The 18,324-nt window shown below is 47.6% G+C and overlaps 1 protein-coding gene and 2 long non-coding RNA genes across 14 annotated transcripts; 2 read left to right on the top strand and 1 right to left on the bottom strand.

Annotated features, from left to right (window-relative positions):
* The first annotated feature begins 743 nt into the window (after positions 1-743).
* Positions 744-3,825, top strand: LOC126991970 (uncharacterized). The gene is made up of 3 exons (XM_050850630.1): positions 744-1,784; positions 1,930-3,344; positions 3,540-3,825. Exons 1-3 carry the CDS (start codon positions 744-746, stop codon positions 3,823-3,825), a joined length of 2,742 nt encoding a protein of 913 aa, XP_050706587.1.
* A 3,873-nt stretch (positions 3,826-7,698) lies between these two features.
* On the bottom strand, positions 7,699-9,950 carry LOC126991967 (uncharacterized). Of its 10 annotated transcripts, none has more exons than XR_007745984.1 (6): positions 9,759-9,857; positions 9,561-9,693; positions 8,906-9,236; positions 8,702-8,837; positions 8,158-8,497; positions 7,699-8,089 (listed from the first exon to the last, which is right to left on the bottom strand). It is a non-coding gene; the product is annotated as an uncharacterized LOC126991967 (long non-coding RNA). The 10 variants fall into 10 exon arrangements; XR_007745994.1 differs by having other exon boundaries at positions 8,226-8,497; XR_007745990.1 differs by lacking the exon at positions 7,699-8,089 and adding an exon at positions 9,366-9,430 and having other exon boundaries at positions 8,362-8,497; positions 9,626-9,758; positions 9,827-9,950.
* Positions 8,415-9,919, top strand: LOC126991968 (uncharacterized). 3 transcript variants are annotated; one of them, XR_007745997.1, is made up of 4 exons: positions 8,415-8,533; positions 8,874-9,204; positions 9,334-9,528; positions 9,795-9,919. It is a non-coding gene; the product is annotated as an uncharacterized LOC126991968 (long non-coding RNA). The 3 variants fall into 3 exon arrangements; XR_007745996.1 differs by having other exon boundaries at positions 9,727-9,810; XR_007745995.1 differs by having other exon boundaries at positions 9,662-9,800.
* Positions 9,951-18,324: the final 8,374 nt, after the last annotated feature.

Below are 18,324 nucleotides of genomic sequence, written 5' to 3'. Positions count from 1 at the left end.
TAGAGTGGACTTCAGGTCAGGCAAGATTCAGCCAGGTGAAACTTACGAGCAGTTCAGCATTCAACTTGGCCGCTCGTTTGAACAGTGGTTAGAGGCTTCCAATATTGACTTCACCTACGCTTCTTTAAAGGACTTTATGTTGCTAGATCAGTTCATCTCCTCTCTTCTCCCTGACCTTCGGACGTTTATTAAGGAACGTGGAGTGCGGCCGCTGGCGGCCGCCGTACAGTTAGCCGACGACTGGTCATCGGCGCGCCACTCATATCCCAGGTCTCCCCAGTCGTCATCTGCCAGCAAGAAGACACACAAGAAAGATAAAGCTTCCTTCGACTCCGGTTCTCCTGCCGCCAAAGTTCCTGCCTTCACCCTGAAGTGCCATCAATGCGGGGAGGTAGGCCATATCCGCCCCAGGTGCCCTAAGAATCCTCGCGCCTTCAAGGACGCGCCGTCCTCTTCAGTTAACATAGGCTTCTGTTGGGAGGACAGGAAAGTTTCCAACTACTGTGTTGCGGGGACCATCAACGGCGCCTGGACTTCTACAATCATCCGTGACGCCGGTTGTTCCAGCCTCATCGTTTCCGAGGAGGCCTTGCCAGATGTTGGAACGTAACTGTAAGAAGGTAACCGTTTACGACTACCTAGGTCGGCCAGACACCTTCCCCGTCGTTCGGTGCTACCTAAAGTGTCCCTACTATGAAGGCTGGGCTGATGCCATCCGTGCACCTATCAAGTTTGCAACCGCTATGATTGGTGACATTCCCGGGGCCCGTAAGCCTGACGACCCTGTCTGTACATCTGATTTAACCACGCCTGCCTCAATCTCCACTCCTCAGGAACAAGATGCTCGTCCTCCTCTCCGTACAACGCCTGTTACGCAAGATTCCTCTACTTCGCTTCAGGTCGTCTCCTCTCCTTCCGAGTCTGAATTAGCCTGTGTTGTTCAGACTCGTGTTGCTTCTGCGCGTGTGAGACGCCTGCATCCGCCTGTTCTCTCCGACTTACAACCACTCAAGGTAACGCCCGCCGACTTTGCTCGTTTACAGGAGACCTGCCCCTCCCTCGGCGTAGTGCGCGCCAAGGCTACTGCCGGACTGCCCGATGTAGCCCGGAATGGAGCGTCCTACAAGTTCTCCTGGACGAATGGACTCCTGTATAGAGACTGTGTCGCTTCTAGCCGGCCCGGCAAGGTCGGGACTCGGACGTTGGTGCTCCCTTCTGACTGCCGTCAAATCGTGCTACAAGTGGCCCACGAGAGTCCCCTCGCCGGTCACTTCTCTCATCGGAAGACGGAATCGAAGGTGAGCGATAACTTCTTCTGGCCTGGCATGTGGGCCGATATCCGTGACTACTGTCGGTCCTACGACATATGCCAGCGTAAGTCTTATAAGGGCCAGGTTAAACCCGTCCCCCTCCAACCATTGCCTGTCGTCACGGAACCATTCTCCAGAGTTGCTGTGGATGTGGTGGGCCCTCTCTCTCCGCCGTCTGCAGAAGGACACTGGTATATTCTCATCCTGATTGACTTTGCCACAGGGTTCCCTGAAGCCATTCCACTCAAGGATGTGGACTCTGTTTCTGTTGCTGAGGCTCTTCTGTCTTCATTTTCCAGGGTCGGAATTCCCCGGGAAATCCTGAGCGACAGAGGTACTCAATTCACTTCTCAGCTAATTGCCGAGCTTCACAAGCTACTTGGTGTGAGGCCCCAGTTCACCACACCGTTTCATCCGAGTGGTAATGGTCGAGTGGAGAGGCTGCATGGGCCCCTCAAAGCTGCTCTACGGAAGGTTTGCAGCGAGAAGCCTAGAGTGGCATCGCTACCTTATTCCGACTTTGTTTGCCCTCAGGGAAATGCCCAGCGACAGCACCGGCTTGTCGGCCCTCGATCTCCTCTACGGGCGCACTGTGCTAGGGCCCTTGACTGTCCTGAAGGACTTATGGGAAGACCGTGACCTGCAGGAGGAAGAACGGACGAGTCTGCAATACGTCATCGAGCTCAGGGAGAAACTGACCGAATGTGCTCAGCTCGCCGCCCGGGAGGCTGACGTAAGTACTGCAAAGTACAAGTCTTATTTTGACCTGCGATCCCAAGATAGACAATTCAAACCTGGCGACGAGGTCCTAGTTCTTCTTCCTGACTCTACCAAGAAGTTCCTCGTTTCCTGGCGTGGCCCATTCAAAGTGTTGGAACGACGAAACAAAGTGGACTACCTGGTTGATGACCCGAGGGGGCCTAAGCTGTACCACGCCAACCTCCTAAAAAGGTACCATCGCCGCGCTCAAGTAAACTTCGCGTATGTCAAGGACGATACTTCAGCGCCGGATGATGACTGTTCACCCACAGGACCTTTGGAAGCAGAGGACCCTGACGACCTTGTTCCCTGTCCTTTGGTCTGTTCCGTTCCTGATTCCGCCCTCAACCCGGCGCTGGACATCAACAAGTCCCTGGAGTGGAACCAGCGCTCATCGTTAGAAGACGTACTTTCCACCTTTAAGGACGTATTTTCAGAGACTCCAGGTTGCACCAACACCCTGCAACATGACATAATTTTAACCACCACCAACAGAGTCCTCACGAAGAACTACCCTGTGCCGATCCACCTCCGTCCTTACTTTGAGAAGGAAGTTAACAACCTCCTCCAACTAGGCATCATCCAGCCGTCGTCCTCTCTACACTGCTCTCCCGTGGTAATGGTACGCAAGTCTGACGGGAGCTACCGAATGGCCATAGACTTCAGGCAACTTAACTCCGTTACTGTTTTTGATGCTGAGCCCACCTGTTCCGTCGAAGGGGACTTGCACAAGTTTGCAGGAGCTACCTACTTTTCGGAGCTTGACTTGTGCAAGGCCTACTACCAGATCCCCTTGACCGACCGTGCCAAGCCTCTCACTGCTTTTTCCACCCACCAAGGATTGATGGAGTTCTGTCGACTTCCCTTCGGTCTCGTCACCGCCTGCTCCACCTACATCCGCCTCATGAGGACTGTTCTCGCGGATCTGCCTAACATCTCCTTTTATTTTGATAACGTCTTCATTTACTCGTCAGATTGGCCCAGTCACCTAACAGCTCTAACATCTGTCCTTGAGCGGCTTCGTCATCACCGGCTGACGGCGAAACCATCCAAGTGTCGGTTTGGCTTCCCTTCTATCCAGTACTTGGGGTTTGTGATTGACGTGGTGCACCTTCGCCCCATGCGGGACAAGACTGAGGCCCTGAAGCAGATCAGCCCTCCTACTACCAAGAAAAGTCTTCGCAGCTTCCTGGGGATGGCTTCGTTCTACCGCTGTTTCATCCCCATGGCTGCCGAGCTCGCGGGACCTCTCCGACCTTCCCCGGAAACCCCAACGTGAGCCGCTGCCGTGGACTGAAGACCTGTTATCACGGTTCGAACAACTGAAGGACGCCTTGCCATCGCAGCCAGTCCTACGATTACCTAACCCCGCCTTGCCTTTTGTTCTTAGGACAGACGCCTCGAACTTCGGGTTGGGAGCTGTGCTGCTGCAGTACTACAAGGACACCCCCATCCAGTCTGGTATGCCAGTCGGAAGCTGCTTGACCGGGAAAGGAGATACGCCCCCATCGAACGAGAAGCCCTTGCCATTTTGTTCGGGATCTCCAAGTTTGACTTCTACCTCAGAGGTAAAGAGTTCATTTTAGAAACAGATCATAAACCTCTGGTATATCTCCACAAGTCCAAGTGCTCCAACGACAGACTGTTGAGGTGGGCCCTTCAGCTGCAGAACTACCCGTTCCAGTTGGTTCATCTTGCCGGCCGAGACAACGTGGGCGCAGACTTTCTGAGTCGCTCCTTAGGAGGTGAACGTTAGCCGTTCCTCTTTGTCATTTCTGGTTGCTTATTTCTTGTTGTATCGTGTTAGTTCAGTTTAATCTACCTACGGTAGATTTTTGTAAGGGGGCTTATGTGAGGGCTGAACTACCACTAACACACACACACATGTACACACACACACACACACACACACACACACACACACACACACACACACCAGTATAAGGGTTGATGCTCTTTCGATTATTCCCAGCTTGCCGCTACACCCAGCCTGCTTCACCCAGCCTGCTTTGTTCGCCGACCCGAAGCTGCTCCTGGTGGCGATGCAGTCTCATTCAGCTTCACGGTCGGCGCCCTGACTTCACGCAGCGTCGAAGCGAGCCAAGGTGGTGTGGTTGCCCGAGAGCTGAGGCAGAGCGGAACTGACCCAAGAGCGATCCTGGACCTGCGTCCCCTATCTTCCCTCTCAACCTTGGAGCCCCGCAGTCCACTGGGCACGGCCTGCTTGCGCCTCCGTCCCACCTACCCAGTTTCGTCTCCTCGCCGAGCTGACACCGTTTGTTCGTCCTTGGCTCCCCGTCTACCCCGGCGTCATCATCTACGGGCACTCAGGCAGCTGACATTCTGCTGAGCCCGTCCTCCTCCATCGAGTGACGTCTACGAGGCAGTGTGCGTCTCTACATCACCGCAACGGGCGTCTCTTCCCACGAGGCACCACTCACAATTGCCGGGTCGGGCTGCCGCTTTCCCTGGGTCCTGTCGCGGTCTACTGGAGAGTACGGGAGGTGTATTGGACTTTGTACCTCAACATGTTTACACTTCCACTTTTGGTTGTTTTGATCATATTCCTTAGAAACCTGGTGAAGGTATAATCATACTTGGACTCGATTGAAGTAGTTGCCGCCGTTCTCCTGGCTTCAATCAGTCCTATAACCATCTGAACCTCCTGGCCTTGACAAACATACTCTTAAACATATCGGCGCAAGCACACATATTTGACACGGTTTTCCTAGGAGCTTTGGGCATTTCCTTGGGTAGCTTAATAACCCTGGTGGTAGTTTGGCCCTTCCTTTGTACCAAAGAACTTTAAAAAAAACTCATTAGAACCTGATTTGTCTTCTTTTTGGCATTTGGAAATTGTTGATGTGAGGTGTGGAGGGGTCTGACAGTGCCGACCTAAGATTTCTCTGTACATGTTAGAAATTGGAGCATCAGGAAGAGATCAGTATTTACACTTTCTTGCGTTTACTTGTGGAGTTTCTATTGCTTAATAACTTAGCTCTTCTTCTGTATGTGATTGAAACAAGAGGATCAGGGCGAGGTTAATATTTGCAATTTGTACATTTTGTAATCGTCATAAGCTTGGATAATAATTTTCAGTGATGACACCCAAAAAAACAACCAATTCCTGCCTCTTAAATATCATTAACGGATAGATTCAGATATCGACGTAATGTGCAGATAGATAAATATGAATAGATGGCTTAGACACACACACACACACACACACACACACACACACACACACACACACACACACACACACACACGTACCCCCCCCCACACACACAAAAACACACGTACCCCCCCCCACACACACAATGACACGTACCCCCCCACACACAAACACACGTACCCCCCACACACACACGCACGTACCCCCCCCCACACACAAACACACGCACTTCCCACAAACACAAACACACGTACCCACCCCACACAAATAGAACAAGAAGAAATCACAATTTGAAGATAAGTGGTAAAAGATTATCGTCGCACGAAGCTAAACACTTCTTCAATCGAGTTGTTAATGTTTGGAACTCTCTACCCTGTGATGTCGTTGATAGCACAACAGTTACGGCCTTCAAGAATAGATTAGACAAGTATTTTGAATCCAACCAGCAACTAAGATATTACTCATTGTCGTAATAACGTTAAGTTTTTTCGAATACTGGTGTCTTTGTCCGCTTTAATCGCCCGGTTAGTGGTAGCAGCAATGGTAGTTCTTTCCTCTTTCCTACATAAATTCCATGCAGTTTTTCCATGCTGCATGGTTCTTTTTCCTTTCCTGCCAGCTTTGGCTGGAGAGATGGGGGGGTGGGGAGGAGCCTTCACCTTTGCCTTCCTTCATCTTCCACCTTTGATTAGATAGTTAGTGTAGCTTGTCACAAACAGCCTCGTAAGGACCAGCAGTTCTGCTGTTGTTTGTTCTTCCTTTGTGTTTCTTTGTGTTCCTCCTCCTCCTTTTTCTCCCTCTCGCTAGCTCCCCTTTCTTGACCTCTACCTCGTCGTCTTTTTCCCTTGCTATTTTATCCTCCTCCTCCTCCTCACGCGTGGGTCAGTGAAATGGGTATGCCTGGGAAAGGTAAGCTGCGTGTCACAATCGGTCCTGTGTCGCCGGCTGAGGGGGTCTGCTGTTACCTGCGCGGGGTCACGGGCCAAGGGGACGGAGGAGCGCGCCGGGGTAATGCGTAGGTTATCGTGTGACCTCCCACCCCCCCTTCACCCCTCTTCCCACCATCATCTTTGCCTTATACAGTGTTGCGTCCTGGTGTTTTTTCTTGTGAGTGCTTCATATATTGTTTTAAATGAGGGTTTGATAGTTTTATGCGTGTGTGGGGGGGGGGGGTGAGGTGTTAGTGGTTGAATGTAGGGAAGTAAGCCAGCCATGTATTAGCACAGGTATGAAGGGGTATACAGTAAGGTTAGGTTAGGAAGGTTAGGTTAGGTTAGGTGTGGGTTTTATGGTTGAGGGAAGATTGTGTGCTGATAGCGGAGACAGTAACAGGAAGAGGCAGGCAGATGTAGAAAAAGTCACCCAACCAGCCAGGTATTAGTACGGGTGTGAAGGGGATATACATGAAGGTTAGGTTAGGTTAGGTGTAGGGGAGGCAGGCAGAGGTAGAAGAGTCACCCAACCAGTCAGGTATTAGTACAGGTGTGAATGGGGTTTAAGGGCCATATTCTTAAACGTAAAAGAACATAAGAACGTCAGGAGTCTGCGAGAGGCCGGTTGGTTTATACAAAGCAGCTCCTGTAAGCCTAATCCCACCTTACCTCACTATCCATGTTAGATCGTTAAGTGGTTTGTTGTTTGTTTGTTAATGGGTAGTCAAACAGCTGTATTACCGTCAGTTAGGTAGGTTAGTTAAATAGATAGTTTGATAGTTAGTTAAGCAGTTAGAGTCAGTTAGTTAATTTTACTATATTCTGTATTTATTTATTTATATTATTTTTTTTTGTTATTTTTTTTTCTTTTTCCTTTTCTTTCTTTCTTTTCTTTTTTCTATTTGTTTTCTTTTTCTTTTCTTTTTCTTTCTTTTTTCCTTTGTGTTTTCTCGGTGTTGGTTTTCTTTTTTGATGTTCTTTTTTGGTGTTCTTTTTTGGTGTTCTTTTTTCCTATCATCCTTTTGTTGATGTTCGTTGGTCTGGGTGAGCCACTTTCCTCCCAGAAGAGACCCACCCATAATTTTGGAGATGTTGTTAGGGCCAAAAGGTGGATGATGTTTGTTTTATTTCATTTTCTTGATGTCGTGTTTTTCGTTCTTTTTATTGCTTTAGTTTTCTTTTTCGATGTTTTCCTGTTCTTTTCTTTTACTTCTTATTGATGCTTTTTGATGTTCTTTTTTCCTATCATCCTTTTGTTGATGTTCCTTGGTCTGGATGAGCCGCTTTCCTCCCAGAAGAGACCCATCCATAATTTTGGTGATGTTGTTTGGGACCGAAAGGTGGATGATGCTTCTTTGTATTTCTCTTTTCTTGATGTTGTTCATTTATTTCTGTTGCTTTTCTTTTTCGATGTTTTTCTGTTCTTTTTCCATTTTTTTTGGTGTTCTTTTCTATATCATCCCTTGTTGATGTTCTTTGGTCTGGGTGAGCCGCTTTCTCCCCAGAAGAGACCCACCCATAATTTTGGTGATGTTAGTCAGGGCCGGAAGGTGGATGATGTTTGTTATATTTTTCTTTCCTTGATGTGTTTTTCTTTATGTTTTTTTTATTTCATTTATTCATATCATCCTTTGGTTGATGTTCTTTGGTCTGGATGAGCCGCTTTCTCCCCAGAAGAGACCCATCCATAATTTTGGCGATGTTAGGGCCTAAAGGTGGATGATCTTTTTGTTTCTTTTCTTGATGTTTCGTTTCTGTATTTTCCATTTTTCTGGTGTTCCTTTTTATTTTCCTTTTCTTTGGTGTTCCCATCGCGTGGATTGTCTACGACAGTATAACGAGCACCACAAGCCCGGGTTTGTTTAGAGTTTGCTCTCCTAGGCAGACTGCCTACCACGGCTAACGACCTCCACCTGCCCGGGTTTATTGTTCGGAGTTTGCTCTCCTAGGCAGATTGCCTACCACGGCTGATGACCTCCACCTGGCCGGGTTTATTGTTCGGAGTTTGCTCTCCTAGGCAGACTGCCTACCACGGCTGACGACCTCCACCTGGCCGGGTTTATTGTTCGGAGTTTGCTCTCCTAGGCAGATTGCCTACCACGGCTGACGACCTCCACCTGCCCGGGTTTATTGTTCGGAGTTTGCTCTCCTAGGCAGATTGCCTACCACGGCTGACGACCTCCACCTGGCCGGGTTTATTGTTCGGAGTTTGCTCTCCTAGGCAGATTGCCTACCACGGCTGACGACCTCCACCTGCCCGGGTTTATTGTTCGGAGTTTGCTCTCCTAGGCAGATTGCCTACCACGGCTGACGACCTCCACCTGCCCGGGTTTATTGTTCGGAGTTTGCTCTCCTAGGTGAACTGCCTACCACGGCTAACGAGCTGCTCCTGGCCGGGTTTATTGTTCGGAGTTTGCTCTCCTAGGTGAACTGCCTACCACGGCTGACGACCTCCACCTGCCCGGGTTTATTGTTCGGAGTTTGCTCTCCTAGGTGAACTGCCTACCACGGCTGACGACCTCCACCTGGCCGGGTTTATTGTTCGGAGTTTGCTCTCCTAGGTGAACTGCCTACCACGGCTGACGACCTCCACCTGCCCGGGTTTATTGTTCGGAGTTTGCTCTCCTAGGTGAACTGCCTACCACGGCTGACGACCTCCACCTGCCCGGGTTTTTTTATCGTAGTATGAGCTCCTAGGTGAACTGCCTACCACGGCTGACGACCTCCACCTGGCCGGGTTTATTGTTCGGAGTTTGCTCTCCTAGGTGAACTGCCTACCACGGCTGACGACCTCCACCTGCCCGGGTTTGTTGTTCGGAGTTTGCTCTCCTAGGTGAACTGCCTACCACGGCTAACGAACCTCACCTGCCCGGGTTTGTTTAGAGTTTGCTCTCCTAGGTGAACTGCCTACCACGGCTAACGAGCCCCACCTGCCCGGGTTTGTTTAGAGTTTGCTCTCCTAGGTGAACTGCCTACCACGGCTAACGAGCCTCACCTGCCCGGGTTTGTTTAGAGTTTGCTCTCCTAGGTGAATTGCCTCCCACGGCTAACGACCTCCACCTGCCCGGGTTTGTTTAGAGTTTGCTCTCCCAGGTGAATTACCTCCACGGCTAACGACCTCCACCTGCCCGGGTTTGTTTAGAGTTTGCTCTCCTAGGTGAACTGCCTACCACGGCTAACGACCTCCACCTGCCCGGGTTTGTTTAGAGTTTGCTCTCCTAGGTGAATTGCCTCCCACGGCTAACGACCTCCACCTGCCCGGGTTTGTTTAGAGTTTGCTCTCCTAGGTGAACTGCCTACCACGGCTAACGAGCCTCACCTGCCCGGGTTTGTTTAGAGTTTGCTCTCCTAGGTGAGTTGCCTCCCACGGCTAACGACCTCCACCTGCCCGGGTTTGTTTAGAGTTTGCTCTCCTAGGTGAATTGCCTACCACGGCTAACGACCTCCACCTGCCCGGGTTTATTGTTCGGAGTTTGCTCTCCTAGGTGAATTGCCTCCCACGGCTAACGACCTCCACCTGCCCGGGTTTGTTTAGAGTTTGCTCTCCTAGGTGAATTGCCTCCCACGGCTAACGACCTCCACCTGCCCGGGTTTATTGTTCGGAGTTTGCTCTCCTAGGTGAATTGCCTCCCACGGCTAACGACCTCCACCTGCCCGGGTTTGTATAGAGTTTGCTCTCCTAGGTGAATTGCCTCCCACGGCTAACGAGCCTCACCTGCCCGGGTTTGTTTAGAGTTTGCTCTCCTAGGCAGATTGCCTACCACGGCTAACGAGCTCCACCTGCCCGGGTTTATTGTTCGGAGTTTGCTCTCCTAGGCAGACTGCCTACCACGGCTAACGAGCTTCACCTGCCCGGGTTTGTAGCCGGAAGATCTCCGGCACCTCCGTCGGGGCCCCGAGGGACGCCGAGGAGCCCTGCCTGGAGCCCTCCAGTCCTGCCATGCTCGCCAGGGAGACCTTGGGCTCGCTGGCGCTCCACACTACCGCCGAGGCGAGGATGCAAGAACTCGCTTCTTAAAACTACCAGACTGGATTATAAAATTAATGATAATTACTGTGAAGGCGCCGGTCACCGCGTTTATCGGTTCAGGGATGGAAGACCGACGGGCCTGGGAAACGCGCACAAGCATCCAAAGGAGTCCTCGCGACGGCTTGCGACGCAGCATCCGTTTCCCTTTTCTTTCTCATTCCATTTTTTCTTTTTTATTATATTTTCCTTCTCTGATTGATTGATTGATTGATTTTACTTGGTAGGAATCTGTTCATCAATTAACATCATTCAGGTATACATTGCACCCACACACCTGCGAAGAGAAAACACCAGTGAGAGTGCTGACTCTCACGAGGACGGCCCGCTAGAGTTTCCTAACATTCGCATCGGGGCCCAATTCTCTTAAGTCGTCTGTCTCTTTATTTTTCTCTTCTCTACTTCATTCTATTTCTAACTTTCTTTCATCCTTGCTCTCCATCTATGAATTTATTTTTATATTTCTCTCTCTCTCTCTCTCTCTCTCTCTCTCTCTCTCTCTCTCACACACACACACACACACACACACACACACACACACACACACACACACAGCTTTCGTAGGCGTTGTTGGTATTGCCAGGGGTAGTTTAATGACCCTGGTGGTAGTCTGACCTCCTATCTGTACTATGGACCTAAAAAAAACACTCATGAGAATCCGACTGATCTCCTTTGACCCCTGTGAAAAAAGTTGGTATGAGAGACAGAAGCGTCTGAGAATACCGGCCGAGGAGTTGTCATGTATAAGTCGAGTGTCCTCTTGTTGGGTTAAGGATATGCACTGTTCATTATTTGTTCATTTATTGGCATCACAGGAGGCGGCTCAAAGACAAAACAAAACACACTCACTAAAAAAACACCAACCACTTCTCCCACAATCAGAAAACACTCACCATCATGTGTTTTTTTCTTTTTTTTTCTCTCTCTCATTTATATATTTATTTTCGCATCATGGCAGGCAAACATTAACACACAGCACACACACAAAAACATAACCACTTCTCCCACTATCAGAAAACACTCACCATAATATGCTTTTTCTATTTTTTTCTCTCCCATTTATCTGTTTATTTTCGCATCATAAGAAGCAGCTCAAAGGTAAAACAATGCCACACAAAAAAGTCTGTGCACCACTTCTCCTAACACAAACAAACGAAAAAAATAGCTTCCATCAAGTGCTTTTTCTCTTTTTTTCTCTCCCATTTATCTAATTATTCTCGCATCACGGGAGGCAGCTCAAGGGTAACACAATAACACCCCAAACAACTAAACCACTTCTCCCACAATCAGAAAGCACTCACCATCATGTGCTTTTCTCATTTTTTTCTCTCCCATTTATCTGTTTGTTTTCGCATCATAGGAAGCAGCTCAAAGGTAAAACAATAACACACAAAAGAGTCTGTGCACCACTTCTCCTAACACAAACAAACGAAAAAAATAGCTGCCATCAAATGCGTTTTCTCTTTTTTCTTTTCTTTCATTGATTTTTCACATCATAGGAGTTTCATTTGATGATGAAAGTTCGGCATGCAGCTTTTTATTTATTTATATTGCCATTGTGCGGAACTTATTCTATGAGTGTGTCGGAAAAATGACTGAACGGGTAAATGTTATGAAAGAGATGGGGAAGCAAAATGGGGTCCAATCCTTATGAGAAGAAAGTTTTATCTACAAATTATTGGGTCTGGATTAAAGTCTTCCTCCACCTCTTCCGCTGCTTCCTCCTCTTCCTCCTTTTCTTCCTCCACTTACAAACATGCTGTATGTTTACGAAAGTGCGTCGCCTTCTCTGGCGACGGCCGCGGCGACGCTGCAGTCGCCGCAGCCGTGAAATAGCTCGCAGAGGGTTTAGGGTCGGGGAACATAGTTAAACTACTCCAACCGAACTTTACGACCTACTAACGTGGGGTCTGCGCCCCCTCGACCGCCCCTTCTAACCAGCCCCCCCCCTTGACTCCCCCACATGTATATGTGACTTATTTCAGCGAGGAGGTATTTCTCGCAACACCGGCTGCAGCGTCGCCGCGGCCGCCGCCAGAGGAGGCGACGCGCTTTCGTAAACATTATCCCCTATTTTCAGGAGTAAAAAAAAGTCCTTGAATTGGATTTCCAAAGCGTTTCCGTGACTGTTGAAGGTTTGTAGAAAAGATATATGAAGAGATACTGATGTTTCATAAAGTAGGTAATGAGATACTGGCACGGACCTAAAACGAATCTTAACCCATTTCGGCGCCCGAGCTCACATATTTGACACGGTCTTCGTATGAGTTTTCGGTATTTCCAGGAGTATTTTAATGGTCCTAGTAGTAGTTTGATTCTTCTTCTGTACCATGAACCTGAAAACACTCTCATGAGAACCCAATTGATCCCCTTTTTGGCCTTTGGAAATAGTTGGTGTGAGAGGCGGAAGTGTCTGCCAATACTAACCAAGGAGTCTGCAGGAGGCCGGTGGGCGTATACAAGGCAGCTCCCGTGAACCTGACACACCTAACGTCACTGTTCAATCTGATCTTCATAATCTTCACCCATTACTAGTCCACTGCAGCATAGAGCCCTTTCCCAACGTCCTCCACCTCTCCTAACCCCACCTAACTTAACCTAACCCCACTCTGACCTTCATAATCTTCACCCATTACTAGTCCACTGCAGCATAGAGGCCTTTCCCAACGTCCTCCACCCTTCCCTGTTATTATACTCCATCGTGGTTTGGCAAATACTCAAACTTCATCTAATCTTCATCTTAAGGCCTTGTTAGTCCAATACAAAACAAAGGCCTTTCCCAGCGTCCTCCACCTTTCTATGTTAGGTGTTAGACCTCTTCATCCTGCTCTGGCAAATGCTTTAACTTTAGGGATTGACACTGTAAACTTCATATCGTCAGTCTATGGCAGAACAGAGGTCTTTCTCAATGGTCCATCTCTATTCCTTCACCTTTCTCTGATTGATGTTAGATTACGCCATCCTGCTCCGGCAAATGCTCTACCTTAAGTGACTGCAATACTCTAATATTCACCATCGTAAGTTATTAGTAGTCTATTAAAAAGGCCTTTCCCAGTTGTCTGTTCCTCTACCTTTCTCTGTTTGATGTTAGTGTACTCCATCCTGCTCCGGCCAATGATCTAATGTAATCTCTCCACCTGCTCGCCCTCTGCCCGCCCTGACTTGTACATGTTCTGGGTCGTCACTGTTGCGTTGGCTGTCCTCCTGATGTCAGTTCTCCGCGTGCTGTGTCCCGCAGAGTCCATTTCTTCTAAAAACTTGACAAGTTTGTTTCTAATAATCTTTTCGAGTATTTTTCCTGCCACTGATGACAAACTTATGGGTCTGTAGTTTAATGCAACGCTTTTGCCTCCTTTTTTGAAAGTCGGTCTTACGTCTGCCATCTTCCAGTCTTCCGAGACCTTGTTCAGTTGAACAGACTGGTTGAATATGTTAGTGAGTGGCTGAAGTATTTATTGTTTAAGCTCTTTTGATAACCGTGGTGACAAACCGTCGGGTCCCGTTGACTTGTTCGTGTCGAGTTTGTCCAAATACTTTTTAACTTCTTGGTCGCATATTGTGTCAATTTCCAGGGGCGTGATCACACTCGGCGGGTCAGAGCTCTCGGGAAAGGTTTCGATGTCCTCGACTGTGAATACGGATGCAAAGTTACCGTTAAGGATTCTGGCCATCTGTTTACTGTCCTGAGTTACAGATCCAGTCTCATATGTTAGGGGACCGATATTGGATTCTACTTTCTTTTTCGATCTGATGTATGTGAAGATTTTTTTTGTGATGGGAAGGAGAGAAAGGAAGGAACGAGGAAAGAAGGGAGGGGAAAGGAAAGGGAAGAGACAGGGAAGGAGGGAAAAGAATGGATGGGAAGGAGAGAAAGGAAGGAACGAGGAAAGAAGGGAAGAGACAGGGAAGGAGGGAAAAGAATGGATGGGAAGGAGAGAAAGGAAGGAACGAGGAAAGAAGGGAGGGGAAAGGAAAGGGAAGAGACAGGGAAGGAGGGAAAAGAATGGATGGGAAGGAGAGAAAGGAAGGAACGAGGAAAGAAGGGAAGAGACAGGGAAGGAGGGAAAGGAATGGATGGGAAGGAGAGAAAGGAAGGAACGAGGAAAGAAGGGAAGAGACAGGGAAGGAGGGAAAAGAAGGGATGGAAAGGAGGAAGGAGTAAGGGGAAAGAAGGGAGGTGAGAAGGAAAGGGAAGAGACATGCAGGGAAGGAGGGAAAAGAAGGGATGGGAAGGAGGAAGAAGTAGAAGGAAAGGGGAAGAAGAAGAGGAAGAAGGGAAGAGGAATAAGGGAAAGGCAGAACACACTTGCAGGCCGCGTGTTCCCTCGAGGTGCTCAACAGAGGGGAGAGAAAATGAAAACAGCGGACTAGGAAGTGGGCGAAAGACTTGTTACACCACGACTAGAAAAGATGTGATTTGCATTTCAACGAGTGAGGGGATGGAATCAGAGAGCGCGGATATGGGCACGATGACACGCTTGTTGGGAAAGGAAGGGAACGCAAGGACTGTAGGAGGATGAGAAATGGCTGACAATATTAGGGAAGGGAAGGGAAGGGAAAGAGTTAGAGGAATGGACGGGGAGGGAAAGGGACGCGGGAGACGGAAGGGGAAGGGATTTGGAAGGGGTAAAAGGGAGACGGGACAGGGTAGGAAGGAGGGAAGAGTAGGTAAGGAAAGAGAAAGGAAGGAGAAGGAAAGGAAGGTTGAAGGGGATTGGTATGGAAAAGGACGAGGAAGAAAGGAGGGGAAGGGAAGGATGGAGGGATGGAGAATGAGGAAGGGGAAGTAGAGGAAAGAGGGAAGGAAGGGAGGGAGATGAAAAAGAGGAGAAACAGATAGATAGAGGGAAGGGGAAAGAGAGAGAGAGAGAGGGAGGGACTTGTACAAAAGGGAGGGAATATTAAAAAAAAATATAATAGCAACTGAAAGAAGATGAATAAGCAGAGAATGAATGGCTGATAGATTTACTGAGAGAGAGAGGGAGGAGGGGGAAAGAGAGAGAAGGAAGGGAAAGAGGGAGAGAGAGAGGAAGGGGCATGTAAAGAAGGGAGGGAATGCGAGAATGACTTTAAGGAGGAACACAAAGGAACACAAAGGAAGAGTAAACAACAGCAGACCTGCTGGTCCTTACGAGGCTGTTTGTGACAAACTACACTAACCATCTGATCAAAGGTGGAAGATGAAGGACGGCAAAGGCGAAGGCTCCTCCCCACCCCCCCATCCCTCCAGCCAAAGCTGGCAGGAAAGAAAAAACAACCGTGCAGCATGGAAAAACTGCATGGAATATATGTAGGAAAGAGGAAAGAACTACCATTACTGCTACCACTAACCGGGCGATAAAAGCGGACAAGGACACCAGTATTCGAAAGAACGTAACGTTATTACGACAATGAGTAATATCTTAGTTGCTGGTTGGATTCAAAATACTTGTCTAATCTATTCTTGAAGGCCGTAACTGTTGTGCTATCAACGACATCACAGGGTAGAGAGTTCCAAACATTAACAACTCGATTGAAGAAGTGTTTAGCTTCGTGCGACGAGAATCTTTTACCACTTATCTTCAAATTGTGATTTCTTCTTGTTCTATTTGATCGATCAATTGTAAAGTAATCTTCCGCATCAATATCACTGAATCCTTTAAACATTTTAAACACTTATATTAGATCGCCTCGCATTCTTCGTTTTGATAGGCTGAATAAATTTACTTCTTTAAGCCTTTGTTCATATGATAAATTTTTCAACCTAGGAATTATCTTTGTTACTCTTCGTTGAACCCGTTCCAACTTTTCTATGTCTTTTCTGCAATAAAGGGACCAAAACTGTACACCGTACTCTAGATGGGGTCGAACCAATGAATTATACAGTTTTAATATTACTTTTTCAGATTTATTATTAATTAAAGACTCTTCATATGAAGCCAACCAATTTGTTTGCGGTTTTAACTACCTCTGAACAATGCTGACCGGGCTTTAAATCGCTTGATATAGTGATTCTAAGATCCTTTTCTTTACTTACTGCAGAAAGTTGTTGGCCATTCATTACGTACCGAACGCGATTGTTATTTTTTCCGATGTGCAACACTTTACATTTGTCAACGTTAAATTTCATTTGCCATTGATTGGCCCAACGTGCAAGTCGATCTATATCTGATTGTAAAGCTTCTTCGTCGAGTGTCGCAGTTACTTTACTAGCAATTTTTGTGTCATCAGCAAATTTTGATACTTTGCAAGTGAGCCCATCATCGATATCATTAACATAAATTAAGAAGAGCATGGGGCCAAGCACTGATCCTTGAGGTACGCCGCTTCTGACATCGAGCCAGTTAGATGTAACACCGTTTAGAACTACTCTCTGTTTCCGCTCAGAGAGCCAGTCAACAAGCCAATTGTGAATGTTACCCGAGATACCGTGCGCCAATAGTTTGCTGAGCAATCGCTGGTGGGGGACCTTATCAAATGCCTTTTGAAAATCCAGATATATGATATCTACTGATCTGCTTTCATCGAACACCTAAAAAATATAATGAAAAAAATCAAGTAAGTTAGTCAAACACGAACGCTTACTACGGAAGCCATGTTGCGAATTATTTATTATCTTATTTTCTTCGAGGAATTTCACCATATTGTTGCGAATGATAGTCTCCATTAACTTACAAACAATAGATGTCAGGCTAATTGGTCGATAGTTTCCTGGATGAGACTTGTCCCCCTTTTTGAAAATTGGTGTGACATTTGCTAGTTTCCAATCCGACGGAAAAGAGAGAGAGGAGGAGGAAGAAGAGGAGAAATTACTTATATAATTACTGAAAAAGAGAGAAGGAGGGGGGAAAGAGGAAGAGAGAAAGGGAAAGGCATGTAAAGAAGGGAGGGAATGCGGGAATGACTTAAGGAGGAGGAGGAAGAAGAGGAGGAATTGCTGATAAAATTACTGAGAGGAAGGAGAGAGAGAGAGAGAGAGAGAGAGAGAGAGAGAGAGAGAGAGAGAGAGAGAGAGAGAGAGAGAGAGAGAGAGAGAGAGAGAGAGAGAGAGAGAGAGAGAGAGAGAGAGAGAGAGAGAGAGAGAGAGAGAGAGAGAGAGAGAGAGAGAGAGAGAGAGAGAGAGAGAGAGAGAGAGAGAGAGAGAGAGAGACTATGCGTGTTAATAGAACAAACCTCGCCGGTCTGAGACTATTGGATGATTAAGGGTGTGAGTGTGAGTCTGGGCGGGGAGGGGACGGTTAGAGGGTGGGGGTGGGTGTACGGGTGGCGTGAGGGAGGAAAGGTCGAGGATGAGGAACCGTGGGTGGTGGTGGTGAGGCATGAGTGGGCGAGGCAGGAGCGGTGAATGGGGGCAACGTGTTGGATAGAATGACCCGAGGAGGAGTCACGCTGAAGGACAGGAATGCTGATGTGTGTGTTTAGCTTAACCTTTAGTCTCAACGGACAGATAAGAGAATGTCAAATGGATATGAACGTACGCCGCCACACAGAAAGCAGAATAAAGCAGAAAAGGAAGGAGTGTACATGAACGACTTAGTTATGAGAGGGGTGGTTGGGGGACCTTTCAACCTGCCAACCTACGAAGGAAACTAGATATATATATATATATATATATATATATATATATATATATATCTATATATATATATATATATATATATATATATATATCTATATATATATATCTATATATATATATGTGTGTGTGTGTGTGTGTGTGTGTGTGTGTGTGTCAAATGGGTATGAGCTTGTATTAACGACCATCAGTAGAACACAAAAGGAAGGAATATAGGAGTAAAAAACTGAAGGATAGGAATACTGGTTTAAACTTAATCTTTCTTTAGTCAGTCAACGTACAAAGGAGGCTGAGGCAAATGAAGTGAGGAGAAGGGAAAAGAAAATAAGGAGGAAGTAGGGAGGGAAGGGAAGGGCAGCGTGGTGGATAGAACGACCCGCGGAGTTACGTTGAAGGACAGGAATGTGTGTGTTTAGCTTAACCCTTAGACAGTCAACGAGCGGAGGAGAGAATGTCAAGTGGATATAAAGTTATGAGCCTACACTGGCAAACATCAACAGGGCACGGAAGGAAGGAATATAAATAGACCAAAAACTGAAGGCTGGGAATGCGTATGTGTTTGCCCT

This window comes from Eriocheir sinensis, unplaced genomic scaffold, assembly GCF_024679095.1.
Source record: "Eriocheir sinensis breed Jianghai 21 unplaced genomic scaffold, ASM2467909v1 Scaffold376, whole genome shotgun sequence".
NCBI classification, from domain to species: Eukaryota; Metazoa; Arthropoda; class Malacostraca; order Decapoda; family Varunidae; genus Eriocheir; species Eriocheir sinensis.
This window is presented reverse-complemented; position numbering and strand designations above follow the sequence as displayed.

Excerpts from the sequence above, each read along its gene's own strand:
- LOC126991970 (XM_050850630.1), top strand. The coding sequence starts at position 744 with ATGATTGGTGACATTCCCGGGGCCCGTAAGCCTGACGACCCTGTCTGT. Across the intron at positions 1,785-1,929 it reads TCAAAGCTGCTCTACGGAAG|GACTTATGGGAAGACCGTGA; the intron begins GTTTGCAGCGAG and ends ACTGTCCTGAAG. Across the intron at positions 3,345-3,539 it reads CCTTCCCCGGAAACCCCAAC|TCGGAAGCTGCTTGACCGGG; the intron begins GTGAGCCGCTGC and ends CTGGTATGCCAG.